The sequence below is a fragment of the Hypanus sabinus genome, chromosome 6, assembly GCF_030144855.1.
Source record: "Hypanus sabinus isolate sHypSab1 chromosome 6, sHypSab1.hap1, whole genome shotgun sequence".
Lineage (NCBI taxonomy): Eukaryota > Metazoa > Chordata > Chondrichthyes > Myliobatiformes > Dasyatidae > Hypanus > Hypanus sabinus.
Window position 1 is genome coordinate 111,010,094 of NC_082711.1, and position 15,281 is coordinate 111,025,374.

General features: G+C 46.3%; 1 protein-coding gene across 1 annotated transcript in view; it reads right to left on the reverse strand.

Annotated features, from left to right (window-relative positions):
- Positions 1–11,503, reverse strand: part of LOC132395186 (trichohyalin-like) — a 252,206-nt gene extending 240,703 nt beyond the window's left edge. Inside the window, 2 exon segments of the mRNA XM_059971479.1 lie at positions 2,674–2,932; positions 11,404–11,503. Of these exon segments, the coding sequence (XP_059827462.1) occupies positions 2,674–2,904 (231 nt within the window). The 5' untranslated portion in view covers positions 2,905–2,932; positions 11,404–11,503.
- Positions 11,504–15,281: the final 3,778 nt, after the last annotated feature.

Genomic DNA, 15,281 nt, shown 5'->3' on the forward strand with positions numbered 1-15,281 from the left:
TGATCTGTCCAGTCACATTGATCAGTCTGGTCTCATTGATCTGTCTGGTCCCATAAAACTGTCTGGTCACATTGATCTGTCTGGTCCCATTGATCTGTCTGGTCACATTGATCTGTCTGGTCACATTGATCTGTCTGGGCAAATTGATCTGTCTGGTCACATTGATCAGTTCGGTCACATTGATCTGTATGGTCCCATTGATCTGTCTGGTCACATTGATCTATCTGGTCCCATTGATCTGTCTGGTCCCATTGATTTGCCTGCCACCATTGATCTATCTGGTCACATTGATCTGTCTGGTCCCATTGATCTGTCCGGTCCCATTGATCTGTCTGGTCACATTGATCTGCCTGGTGACATTGATCTGTTTGGTCCCATTGATCTGTCTGGTCCCATTGATCTGTCTGGTCACATTGATCTGCCTGGTGACATTGATCTGTCTGGTCCCATTGATCTATCTTGTCCCATTGATCTATCTGGTCCCATTGATCTGCCTGGTCACATTGATCTGTCTGGTCCCATTGATCTGTCTGGTCACATTGATCTGTCTGGTCCCATTGATCTGTCTGGTCCCATTGATCTATCTTGTCCCATTGATCTGTCTGCTACCATTGATCTGTCTGGTCCCATTGATCTGTCTGGTCCCATTGATCTGTCTGGTCACATTGATCTGTCTGGCCCCATTGATCTGTCTGGTCACATTGATCTGTCTGCTACCATTGATCTGTCTGGTCCCATTGATCTGTCTGATCCCATTGATCTGTCTGGTCACATTGATCTGTCTGGTCACTTTGATCTGTCTGGTCCCATTGATCTGTCCGGGCCCATTGATCTGTCTGGTCACATTGACCTGTCTTGTCCCATTGATCTGTCTGGTCACATTGATCAGTCTGGTCCCATTGATCTGTCTGGTCACATTGATCTGTCTGCTACCATTGATCTGTCTGGTCCCATTGATCTGTCTGGTCCCATTGATCTGTCTGGTCACATTGATCTGTCTGGCCCCATTGATCTGTCTGGTCACATTGATCTGTCTGCTACCATTGATCTGTCTGGTCCCATTGATCTGTCTGATCCCATTGATCTGTCTGGTCACATTGATCTGTCTGGTCACATTGATCTGTCTGGTCCCATTGATCTGTCTGGTCACATTGATCTGTCTGGTCCCATTGATCTGTCTGGTCCCATTGATCTGTCTGGTCCCATTGATCTGCCTGGTCACATTGATCTGTCTGGTCCCATTGATCTGTCTGGTTACATTGATCTATCTGGTCCCATTGATCTGTCCGGTCACATTGATCTGTCTGGTCCCATTGATCTGTCTGGTCACATTGATCTGTCTTGTCCCATTGCTCTGTCTGGTCACATTGATCTGTCTGGTCCCATTGATCTGCCTGGTCACATTGATCTGTCTGGTCCCATTGATCTGTCTGGTTACATTGATCTATCTGGTCCCATTGATCTGTCCGGTCACATTGATCTGTCTGGTCCCATTGATCTGCCTGGTCACATTGATCTGTCTGGTCACATTGATCTGTCTGGTCCCATTGATCTGTCTGGTCAAATTGATCTGTCTGGTCACATTGATCTGTCTGGTTGCATTGATCTGTCTGGTCACATTGATCTGTCTGGTCACATTGATCTGTCTGGTTGCATTGATCTGTCTGGTCCCATTGATCTGTCTGGTCCCATTGATCTGTCTGGTCACATTGATCTGTCCGGTCACATTGATCTGTCTGGTCCCATTGATCTGTCTGGTCACATTGATCTGTCTGCTCCCATTGATCTGCATCCAAATGGAGTCATTTAACTTGTACCTATTAAAGTGGCCATGGACTCCTGCTTCTGTAGCCCATCCACTTCAAGGTTCAACATGTTGGGCATTCAGTGATGCTTTTCTGTACACCACTGTTGTAATGTATGGTTATTCATGTTTCTGTTGCCTTCCTGTGCATGAAAACTCCAGGAGATTGGCAGTGTCTGAGATACTCAAACCACCCTGTCTGGCACCAACAATCATTCTGTTGTGAAAATCACTTAGGTCACATTTCTTCCCTATCCTAATGTTTACTCTGAACAACAGCCGAACCTCTTAACCATGTCTATTCTACAAATGTACATTCTATTAATCATTGAGTTGCTGCCACGTGATTGGCTGATTAGATATTTGCCTTAACGAGCTGGTGTACAGGTGTACTTAATAAAGTGGCCACTGAGTGTCTATGGTCCCGATATCCCCGTGAATATCACTGAAAAGCATGGAAGTTGTAGCTGTCAATCACACTGTAACACTGAGCTGTGGTGAGTTGGTCAGGTTAGACATGCTACAAACAACATTCAAGAGTTATAAAAAATAAAGAATTATAGAAAAGTAGAGTTTAAAATACAGATATGGAATAAAATATATATGTACTGAATTGACTGAAAATAAACAAACACAAGACACCAAAGCACTACAGCCATCATTTTGGGTACCATGCTCACGTGAGTATCAACATTGTAAGCCGAATGGCCTGTACTGTGCTATACTGTTCTACGTTCCATGTTACATAATTTTGCATGCCCATTCTTTGTGTTAATCAGATGTTTAAATTAATTAGCTGTGTTCAAGTTCTCCAGATGTCTGTGACATGCTAGGTAGGAACTGGAAAGCGGAGAGGGAACAGTTCTTACCTTCATGTCTTCCCGCGTGATGAATCCCCTCTCGTCCCCACCGCACTCCTGAAAGAACTCATGGACCTTCTCCATGATAAACTTTTCTCCAGAGCTCCTCCTTTCCGCCCATTTGTACTCCTTGGGCTCTGGGTCCTGGAACTCGGGAAGTCCCCTCCTACGTCTTGCTGTCCTCCGACCAACCCCTGTGAACTTCCTGGCTTTGGGAGTATCATTTCTGTTATCCGCCATCCCATCAGACCAGTCTTCCTCTTCCTACCTGCATGGGAGACGAGGATAGGGAGTTAATTCTGTGCTGACTATCGGGTATGATTCAATACAAATTATTAATTGAATTATATAATGGGTTCAAGAGAGAAAAACACTTTCCATACATGCAGTATGTTGAGGAGTGATTAACCAAGGAAACTATTGGTAATATTACCAAGATATTAGTAATATTATGTTAAGGAAAATATTATACTTTCTTAACAACCCTTTCAACTTGTGTGGCAACTTTGAGGACCCTTTAGACATGGACCCCACTCTGTTCCTCCACACTGCAAATAATCCTGCCTTTGAACTCAGCCTTCAAATTCGACCTTCCGAAGTGAATCACTTCACACTTTTCTTGGTTGAACTCTACCGAGATCGGTATCCTATAAAAGTCCTGTTCCGGCCTACAATGGAAACAAATATCACTGTGGTGATTGTACGCTCTAGTATCAATTGTTTGGTGACAATAAAGTAAGTCAGTAAGTAAGACAACCTTCTACAGTATCCACAACTCCACCAACCTTCAAGTCATCTGCAAATTTACCAACCCACCCTAACACTTCCTCGTCCATAAAAGTCACAAAGAACATGGGTTCCAAAACAGATCCACGAGGAACACCACTGCTCACCAAATTACAAGCAGAATGTACTCCATCTACAACCGCCCTGTGCCTTCCATGGGTGAGCCAATTCTGAACCAGAATGATTCAATACATATTGTTAATCTGATTAAATAACGAGCACCAGAGAAAAAAACACTTCCCACTAATATGTCAACGAGTGACTAGCTAATTAAATGTACACTCAGTGGCCACCTCATTAGTTAAACTCTAGTGACTGCTACACGTGTAAACCTCAGGAGATACTCAAACCACCCCATCTGGCACCAACAATTATTCCACTGTCAAAGTCACTCAGATCACATTTCTGATGTTTGGTCTGAACAACAAATGAACCTCTTGACCATGTCTGCGTGCTTTTAAGCATTGAGTTGTTGCCACACGATTGGCTGAGATTTGCATTAACGGGCAGGTGTGTAGGTATACCTAATGAAGTGGCCACTGAGTTACTAGTGTGCTCAGCCAAGATCTGTCCAATCAAAATGACAGCACAGTGACACAGCTGGGAGAGCTGCTGCCCCACACTGCCAGAGACGCAGTTTCACTCCTGTCCTCAGGTGCTCTGTGAATGCGTGGAAATTGTACGTTCCCTCTGTGACTGCGTAAGTTTCCTCTAGGTGCTTCGGTTTCCACTGAGATCCCTACGATGTGTAGGTTGGTGGGTTAATGACACACTGTAAATCGTTTTCAGTGTGTGGGTAAGAGGTGGAACCTGGAAAAGGGCAGAAATGGGATCTGTGTGGTGTAAGTGGCGGCAGGGGGCTGATTTATTGTGGTCACACCAGGGCAAAGTCCCATTTCAGTCCTACAGTACAGGTCAACAGTACAGTATTTCCAGAATGCTGCTGAGGCCGAATTTCAAGAGGTTAAAGTTCAAAGTACTAACACAAACAGACAAACAACCAATATGCAAGAGAAGACGATCTTAGCAAATACAAAACAAACAAGTGAATAAATCAATAATAGTTAGATAAGGCCGTAAAGGAAACTTTTGTCACATTGGCCTTTATAAATCAAAGTACTGAGTACAGGAGTTGGGGATGTTATGTTGAAGCTGTATAAGACATTACTGAGGCCTAATTTGGAGTACTGTGGGCAGTTTTGGTCACCTACCTACAGGAAAGATGTAAGTAATGTTGAAAGAATGCAAAGAAAATTTAAATGGTTGTTGCTGGGACTGGAGGGCCTGAGTGACAGGGAAATGTTGAATAGGTTAGGACTTTATTCTCTCAAGCTTCAGAGAATGAGGGAATTTAGGCAGAGATATAGAAAATTAAGAAAGGTATGGATAGGATAAATGCAAACGGGCTTTTTTCCATTGAGGTTGTTGTAAGATTAGGACTAGAGGTCGTGGGTTAAGGATGAAAGGTGGGTACCACGGTGGCACAGTGGTTACAGCTTGGGATGTGCCAGAATTCAGAGTTCAATTCTGGAGCTGCCTGTAAGAAATTTGAACGCTCTCCTCATGAACCACGTGGGTTTCCTGCAGACACTCTGCTTTCCTCCCACAGTCCAAAGATGTACCAGTTAGTCATTGTGAGTTGTCCTGTGATCAGGCTAGGGTTAAAGTAGATGTGTTGCCGAGTGGCGCAGCTCTCTGGGCTGGAAGGGCCTATTCCACACTGTATCTCTATAAAAATAAATAACTTCTTCATTCGGAGGGTTATGAGAGTGTGGGAAGAGCTGCCAGAGGAAGTGGTGGATGTGGGTTCAATTTCAGCATTTAAGAGAAATGTAGGACATGGGGTATGGAGGACTATAGTCTGGGTGCAGGTCGATGGTACACGCAGAATAACAATTCAGCACGGCCAACATGGGTCAACGGGCTTTTTTCTGTGCTGTAGTGCGGTGTGACTCCGTGACTCCAACATTATGACAGAGCCTTCTCCATAGTAGTCCTGGATCGACAAAATCTGCTACATAGCTTCAACGTTCAAAGTAAATTTATTATCCAGCTACATATACAACCCTGAGATTCATTTTCTTGCAGGGATTTACATGAAAATGAAAAGATGCAGGAGAATTTATGAAAATCTACACACACACGAAGACTGAGAAGCAGTCAATGTGGAAAAGAAGACAGATGGTACAAATAATAAAAGGTATGCAATACTGAACTGTGGAGACCTTGAAAATGTGTTCTCTGTGACTCCATGAGCCTTTGACTTCTTGGGCTTGACACAAAACTTAAAAAGGAGGAAGTGTGAGCATTTGATCAACATGAAGGGTGACTTCAAAGAGAAGGTGATATTAATGGGAATCACATTTATTTCCATTGTCTAGAAAACACCCAGGTCTGAGGCGCCCTCCTGTTGCAAGCAGGCTGCAATTATACCATGCCTAAAAAGAACACACTAACCTGCCTCAAACAAGAGAAACCCTGCAGATTCTGGAAGTCTGAGCGGCACACACAAATTGCTGGAGGAACTCAGCAGATGAGGCAACATCTATGGAAAAAAGTACAGTCGATGTCTCAGCCCGAAACGTTGACTGTTCTTTTTTCCACAGATGCTGCCTGGCTTGCTGAGTTCCTCCAGCATTTTGTGAGTGTGTAACTTGCTTCAATGACTATCGTCCAGCAGCACTTACAGCCGCTCTGATGACGTGTTCTGAGAGGCTGGTGATGAAATGTATCAACTTCCTGCCTGAGAAGTAACTTGGATCTGCTCCCATTTGCCTACCAGAGCAACAGGTCCACAGGAGATACCATCTCACTGGCTCTTCACTCAGCTCTGGAACCAAGCACAGCTCCAATCCCGTATCACCACTGATGGCACCACTGTTGTGGGCCATATCAAAAGTGGTGATGAATCAGTAGATAGGAAGGAGACTGAAAACTTGACTGAGTGATGTAATAACAACGACCTCTCACTCAGTGTCAGCAAGACCAAGGAGCTGATTGTAGATTTCAGGAGAGGGAAACCAGAGGTCCATGAGCCAGTCCTCATTAGAGGTAAAGAGGGTCAGTAACTTTAAATTCCTGGGGGGAGCACTATCTCAGAGAACCTCTCCTAGACCCACCATATACCCTGTAAATATAACTGCAAAGAAAGCACAACAGCACCTCAGGAGTCTGCAGAGGTTCAGCATGTCATCAAAAACCTTGACAAACTTCTGTAGAATTGTGCTGGCTGGCTGCATGATGGCCTGGTATGGGAACACCACTGCCTTTGAACAGAATGTAGTGGATTCAGCCCAGTACCTCATGAGAAAGCCCACCCAACCAGTCAGCACATCCACGTGAAATGCTGTTGTAGAAAAACAGCATCCATCATCAAAGATCCTCACCACCCAGGCCATGCTCTTTTCTCAGGGCTGACATCACGTATAAGGTACAGATGCCTCGGGATTTGCACCACCAGGTTCAAGAACAGTTACTACCCCACAACCTCAGGCTCATGAACAAAAGAGGACAACTCCACCCATCTATTGAGATGTTCCCACAGCTAATGATCTCACTTTAAGGGCTCTTTATCTAGTTATTTCATGCTCTCGTTATTAATTGCTATTTATTGATAGCTGCATTTCAACAGTTTGTTGTCTTCTATGATCTTGCTCTTTCATTGATCCTATTTACAGTTACCGTTCTGTAAATTTGCTAAGTATGCCCACAGGATTAAGAATCTCAGGTATGTGGTGACATGTATGTATTCTGATAAAAAAATTTACTTTGACCTTTGAACATCCGGACAGCGAAGATGCCTACATTGGTATGCTCTTTAATGAAAGCAGCTTGGTATTCAAAATTATCATCCCCTCAAGACTAATTAATTAATTCCAAGGCCTTGACCTCAATACTTCTTTGTGCAATCGAACACTCGATTTTCTCATTTGCAGACCCTGGTTAATTCAGATTGGCAACAACATCACCTCCATGATGTCCATTAGCACATGTGCATCACAAGTCTGTGTGTTTAGTCCCCTGCTCTACTCTCTTTACGCTCATGTCTGTGAGGCTAAGCACAGCTGCAATGCCACATTCAAGTTTGCTGATGACACCACTGTTGCAGTCTGAATCAAAGGTAGTGACGAATCAGCAAACAAGAGAGAGATTGAAGATATGACCGAGTGATGCCATAACACAAACCTCACACTCAATGTCAGCAATACCAAGGAGCTGATTATCGACTTCAGCAGGAGAAAACCAGAGGTCTATGAGCCAGCCCTCATCGGGGGATCAGAGGTGGAGAGGGTCAGGTTTAAATCCTCAGTGTTATAATTTCAGAGAATTTGTCCTGGGCCAGAACATAATTGTCCATACAAAGAAAGCAAGGCAGTACTTCTACTTCCTTAGGAGTTTGCAAAGATTTGGCACGACATCGAAAACTTCTATAGATGTGTAATGGAGAGTACATTGGGTGGTTGTATCATGGCCTGGGTATGGAAACACCAATGCCCTCGACTGGAAAATCCTACCAAGAGGAGTGGATACAGCCCAGTCCATCACAAGTGAGTGCACGGAGTGCTGTTTCAGGAAACCAGCACCCACCATCTCTTCTTGCTGCTGCGGTGAGGAAGAAGGTACAGGACCCACACCACCAGTTTTTACCCCTGAACCATCAGGCTGTTGAATGAGAGGGGATAATTTCACTGACCTTCTCTCACACCATCACTGAACTGTTCCCACAACCTACGGACTCTTCATCTCATGTTCTTGCTATTTATTGTTTTTTTTCCGTTTACATTTGTACAGTTTTTTGTCTTTTGCACCTTGGTGTTGCCCATCATCTTGGGTGCAGACTTTTGTGATTCTATTCTGTTTTTTGGCCGCAAGAAAACAAATCACTGGGTTTTATATGGTGACATACGAGGGGTGATTGATATGTTCGTGGCCTGAGGTAGAAGGAGTCAATTTTAGACAACCTAGCACATTTATTTTTCAACATAGTCCCCTCCTACATTTACACACTTAGTCCAGTGGTCGTGGAGCATACGGATCTTGGTCCTCCAGAAGTGGTCCACAGCATCGGTGATTGATAAGTTCATGGCCTAAGGTGGAAGGAGATGAGTTATACAACTGTCATTACATGCACATGCAGTTCAAATCTTTGAGTGAAAGTTCAGAAAGTTTGAAGTTAATAACTCATCTCTCTACCTTAGGCCACGAACTTATCAATCACCCCTCATAGATGTACTTTGATAATGAATTTACTTTGAACTCTGAATTTGAAGTTGCTGGTTTGAAATGGGATGAAGTCTTTCTCATGGAAATGCCTGGATCTCAAAGCTGGGAGTGGTGATGCATGAGCTTCCAGAATCACATTTAAGAAACAGCAGCGGGGCCTTTCCAAAGCCAAATGCACTGGCTCCTTCAGACTGGCAGCACGGTGGCACCGCAGGAAGAGCCGATACCTCCAGTACTGGATGCCCGGGTGCTACCCGCGTGGAGTTTGCACGCACCCCTTCTGACCGCGGGGGTTTTCCCCAGATGCTCCAGGGAAGGCAAACGTTACATGTGCTTTTGCGTTGATTGCCCGCTCTCAGCTGTCTCTGCGTGTTAGAATCCAGACAGAGGGTTGGGTGAGTGAGAAAAAATAGGTTAGTGGGGAACAAGTGTTCAAAGTTCAAGGTAAGTTTATTATCAAGTGCGTATACCCTGACAGTCATCGTTCTGCAAGCATTTATAGGGAAAAGAAAAAGCAATCACATTTTAAGAAACACTATACATAAACAGACACAGATTGACAAGCTACCAATGAGCAAAAGTAGACAAACTGTAAAAATACTTTTAACGCTGAGAACCTGAATTGCAGGCTTCTTGTTCGGTTCTGAGTAGGAGCAGTGGGGCAGGAGGGATCTCCCTGCTCAGCTAACAGAGACGCAGTCTACAACATGGAACTGTATGTCGGCAGTAATGATGAGAAAGGACACCAACAGGCAATGCCACAAAAAGGAGGCATCCACCGTGAAGGACCCCCATCACCCAGGACATTCGCTCTTCTCATAGCTAGTAACAAGGAGGAGGTACAGGAGCCTAAAGACACACACCCAATGTTTTAGGAAAAGCTTCTCCCCACACACCTCAGAAGGTAGTGCTACCATTTACTGATGGTGTCCTGCTCAGACACTGCACATTGTCGCTTCTAGAAATCACCAGCCTTAAGTTCTAAGCATACGTAAGTCTTCTTCCTAATATCATATTTTCATCAGCATACATGTTGTATGTTTTCATCCATATTAGAGAGAGGAAATGAGAGGTTAAGTTATGGCAGAATCTGCTATCATATTCCAGTTGTTTTCAACACAGTCTTGAGATGAATACACAATAAGAGGGTTCCAGTTATGAATTTCAACACTGTATCATGTGCTGCTGTTAGTCAATGCCTGAAATTAATGACAATTAAAAACAGGAAATAACAACAGAGTCCACTTGGTCTGAAGTGTATCAACACCAGATCCAAGTATCGGAAATTAACAGGAATCACCAACAGGCCCCAACAACAGGAATCACCCACAGTTTCCAACAACAGGAATCACCAACAGGCCCAACAACAGGAATCACCCACAGTTTCCAACAACAGGAATCACCAACAGGCCCAACAACAGGAATCACCAACAGTCTCCAACAACAGGAATCACCCACAGGCCCAACAACAGGAATCACCAACAGGCCCCAACAACAGGAATCACCCACAGTCTCCAACAACAGGAATCACCAACAGAACCAACAACAGGAATCACCAACAGAACCAACAACAGGAATCACCAACAAGCCCCAACAACAGGAATCATCAACAGGCCCAACAACAGGAATCACCAACAGACCCAACAACAGGAATCACCAACAGGCCCCAACAACAGGAATCACCCACAGTTTCCAACAACAGGAATCACCAACAGACCCAACAACAGGAACACCAACAGGCTCCAACAACTGGAATCACCAACAGAACCAACAACAGAAACACCAACAGACCCAACAACAGGAACACCTGCAGGCTCCAACAACTGGAATCACCAACAAGCCCCAACAACAGGAACACCAACAAACCCCAACAACAGGAATCACCAACAGGCCCCAACAACAGGAATCATCAACAGGCCCAACAACAGGAATCACCAACAGACCCAACAACAGGAATCACCAACAGGTCCAACAACAGGAATCACCAACAGGTCCAATAACAGGAATAACCAACATGATCCCACAACAGGAATCACCAACAGGCCCCACAATAGGAATCACCAACAGACCCAACAACCAGAATCACCAACAGACCCAATAACAGGAATCACCAACAGGCCCCAACAACAGGCACACAACAGGAATCACCAACAGACCCAACAGCAGGAATCACCAACAGGTCCCACAACAGGAATCACCAACAGGCTCCACAACAGGAATCACCAACAGGCACACACGCGCGCGCACACACACACACACACACACACACACACACACACAGATCTACAGTCGTGCTCTCTCACACACATATCTGCACTGATGCTCTCCCTCTCACACACACACACGTGCACACAGATCTACACTCATGCTCTCTCTCATGCACACACACACGCACACGCACACACACGCACACGCACACACACGCACACACACACACACACACACACACACACACACACACACACACACACACACACACACGCACTCTACACTCTACACTGAGCTATTCAGCAATTGCACACCCAGTTAACCTGCTGGGAGTGTGCAAATGGGAAGCAGCCACTCACGATGAATGTGGCAAACTCAAACACTCAGCAAACACAATCCACTGACTCACACCACCACTGCTGCTTAAGCAGAGACGTGCCACAGCCTCTGTACTCAGGGCAGAAGGGCAGTCTCTGTGCGTGTTCCACCATTGGTCGTGAGGCCGTCAGGAGCCATCCTTACCCTGGTGCGTGCTCCGTGTCCTCTGTGTGCATTCGGCACGGTGGAGAAAGGCTGGAGTCATGACTTGCATCAGACTTTCCGCTGATTTTATCGAGTCGAGCTGAAGCAATAACCACGGCAGCCAGTGACACTTCCTGTGCGAGGGGGGAAGTGCAGGATCGGATATGGACGTGATGTGTTACTCTCAGTCCTTGCTGCTCAGATCAGTGAGGGGATGGACAGATCACCAAGTGCGACTGGGTCTAATATTAACCACCATTTATTATAGCAAAGCACCACAGAATAGGCCCTCCCAGTCCTATGAGCCACACCGCCTGCAACCCCCAATTTAACCCTGGCCTAATCATGAGACAATTTACAATGAGCGGTTAACCTACCAGCCGCCATGCCTTTGGACTGTGGAAGAAAAACCGGAGTACCGAGAGAAAACCTCCCAGTTCACGACTTACCAGAATTGAACTCTGAACTCCGGGACACCATGAGACCTTTAAAGAGGCTGATCACAGTCACAGCGAAGCAAGTCGGGGCAAAGAACGTCCTCTCCACGGATCCTGTGTGCACTTCTCACTGCCACGATGCAGCAGCCAGAATAATCAAAGACCCCAACCATCTTGGACTTTCTCTCTTCCCTCCAAGTTCAGGTTTATTGCCATTCCACTGCGCACATGTATAACGCCAAACAAAACAATGTTCTTCTGCGCCAAAGTGCACAACACAGTACAGATAACTCACACGCAACTCACAAAGTAACGTTACCACAGATAAATTAACAAATGATAAAAAATGTTCCAGAAAATTAACAGTTGAGCATAGAGAGTATTTACACCGCAGGCGAAAATGTAATCAGTACAACACTCTTGGTATTTCGTACGTGATCAGACATGCGTGGTGGCAGGAGGTTCAGTGGTCTTGCAGCCTGGGAAAAGCAGTTTCCCATCTCAACAGTCCTTCTCTAAATGCTGAGGGTGGATGGATAGGTGTACAGGTGTACCTCTGTCTGTACAAACGGCTGAGTGGGGATGGACAGCTCTCTGAGTGTATCTGTGTCTGCACACACACCAGCTACGGGCAGCTCTCCATGTGTATGGGGCAGTGCACATCCACAAGGGTGGAAATGGGCAGATCTACAAGTCTACCTCTGCCTGGACACTCACCTTGTAGAATGGGCCGGGCCAAACTCTCCGTAAGTGGGCCAGTAAACTTATCCCCTAGAATGCAAATGGGCTTGGCTCTGCAATAGCTGGGCCAGTGCACTTCTCTGGTAGAAAGAAGTGGACAAGTCCCTGAAAGAACACTGCCCTATTCACTCATCCACTGGGCTGTGAATGGACCCATGCCTGGAATACCAGGGCCTCCTCAATCATCCACTGGGCTGGGAATGGACCCATGTCTGGAATACATATAACCATATAACAATCACAGCACGGAAACAGGCCATCTCGACCCTCCGAGTCTGTGCCGAACACTTAATGTCAACTACATCCACCTACACACACTCAGCCCAAAACCCTCCACTCCTTTCCTGTCCATATACCTATCCAACGTTACCTTAAATGACACAACTGAACTGGCATCTACTACTTCTACAGGAAGCTCATTCCACACAGCTATCACACTCTGAGTAAAGAAATACCACCTTGTGTTTCCCTTAAACTTCTGTCCCCTAACTCTCAAATCATGTCCTCTCGTTTCAATCTCCCCTACTCTCAATGGAAACAGCCTATTCACATCAAATCGATCAATCCCTCACAAAATTTTAAATACCTCGATCAAATCCCCCCTCAACATTCTACGCTCCAATGAATAGAGACCTAACTTGTTCAACCTTTCTCTGTAACTTAAGTGCGGAAAACCAGGTAACATCCTAGTAAATCATTTCGGCACTCTCTCTAATTTATTGATATCTTTCCTATAATTCGGTGACCAGAACTGCACACAATATTCCAAATTTGGCCTTAACAATGCGTTGTACAACTTTAGCATTACATCCCAACATCTGTACTCAATGCTTTGATTTATAAAGGCCAGCGTTCCAAAAGCCTTTTTCACCACCCTATCTACATGAGACTCCACATTCAGGGATGTATGCACTGTTATTTCACTGGGCTGGGAGTGGACCCATATCTGGAATACCAGGTCCTCCTCACTCATCCACTGGGCTGTGAGTGGACCCATGTCTGGAATACTAGGTCCTCCTCACTCATGCACTGGGCTGTGAATGGACCCTCGTCTGGAATACCAGGGCCTCCTCACTCATCCACTGGGCTGTGAATGGACCCATGTCTGGAATACTAGGTCCTCCACACTCATCCACTGGGCTGTGAATGGACCCTCGTCTGGAATACCAGGGCCTCCTCACTCATCCACTGGGCAGTGAATGGACCGAAGTCTGGAATAGCAGGGCCTCCTCATTCATCAACAGTGCTGTGAATGGACTGACGTATGAAATACCAGGGCCTCCTCTCTCATCCACTAAGTTGTGCATGGACCAATGTCTGGAATACGAGGGCCTCCTCACTCATCCACTTGGCTGTGACTGGACCAACGTCTGGAATACCAGGGCTTCCTCACTCATCCACTGGGCTGGGAATGGACCCATGTCTGGAATACCAGGCCCTCCTCACTCATCCACTGGGCTGGGAATGGACCCATGTCTGGAATAGCAGGGCCTCCTCACTCATCACCAGGGCTGTGAATGGTCCCTTGTCTGGAATACGAGGGCCTCCTCACTCATCCACCGGGCTGTGAATGGACCGATGTCTGGAATACCATGGCCTCCTCATTCATCCACTGGGCTGTGAATGGACCTATGTCTGGAATACCAGTGCCTCCTCACTCATCCACTGGGCTGTGAATGGACCGACGTATGAAATACCAGGGCCTCCTCTCTCATCCACTAAGTTGTGCATGGACCAATGCCTGGAATAGCAGGGGCTCCTCACTAATCCACTGGGCTGGGAATGGACGCACGTCTGGAATACCGGGCCCTCCTCACTCATCCACTGGGCTGTCAATGGACCCATGTCTGGAATACCAGGGCCTCTTCACTCATCCACTGGGCTGTGAATGGACCCATGTCTGGAATAGCAGGGCCTCCTCACTCAACCACTGGGCTGTGAATGGACCCATGTCTGGAATACCAGGGCCTCCTCACTCATCCACTGGGCTGTGAATGTACCTATGTCTGGAATACCAGGGCCTTCTCACTCATCCACTGGGCTGTGAATGTACCTATGTCTGGAATACCAGGACCTCCACACTCATCCACTTAGCTGTGAATGTACCTATGTCTGGAATACCAGGACCTCCACACTCATCCACTGGGCTGTGAATGGACCCATGTCTGGAATACCAGGGCCTCTCCACTCATCCACTGGGCTGTGAATGGACCGACGTCTGGAATACCAGGGCCTCCTCACTCATCCACTGGGCTGTGAATGTACCTATGTCTGGAATACCAGGACCTCCACACTCATCCACTTAGCTGTGAATGGACCGACGTCTGGAATACCAGGGCCTCCTCACTCATCCACTGGGCTGGGAATGGACCAATGTCTGGAATAACAGGGCCTCCTCACTCATCCTGTGGGCTGCTAATGGACCAACATCTGGAATACCAGGGCCTCCTCACTCATCCACTGGGCTGTGAATGGACCCATGTCTGGAATACCAGGGCCTCCTCACACATCCTGTGGGCTGCTAATGGACCAACATCTGGAATACCAGGGCATCCTCACTCATCCACTGGGCTGTGAATGGACCCATGTCTGGAATACCAGGGCCTCCTCTCTCATCCACTGGGCTGGGAATGGACTCATGTCTGGAATACCAGGGCCTCCTCACTCATCCACTGGGCTGTGAATGGACCCATGTCTGGA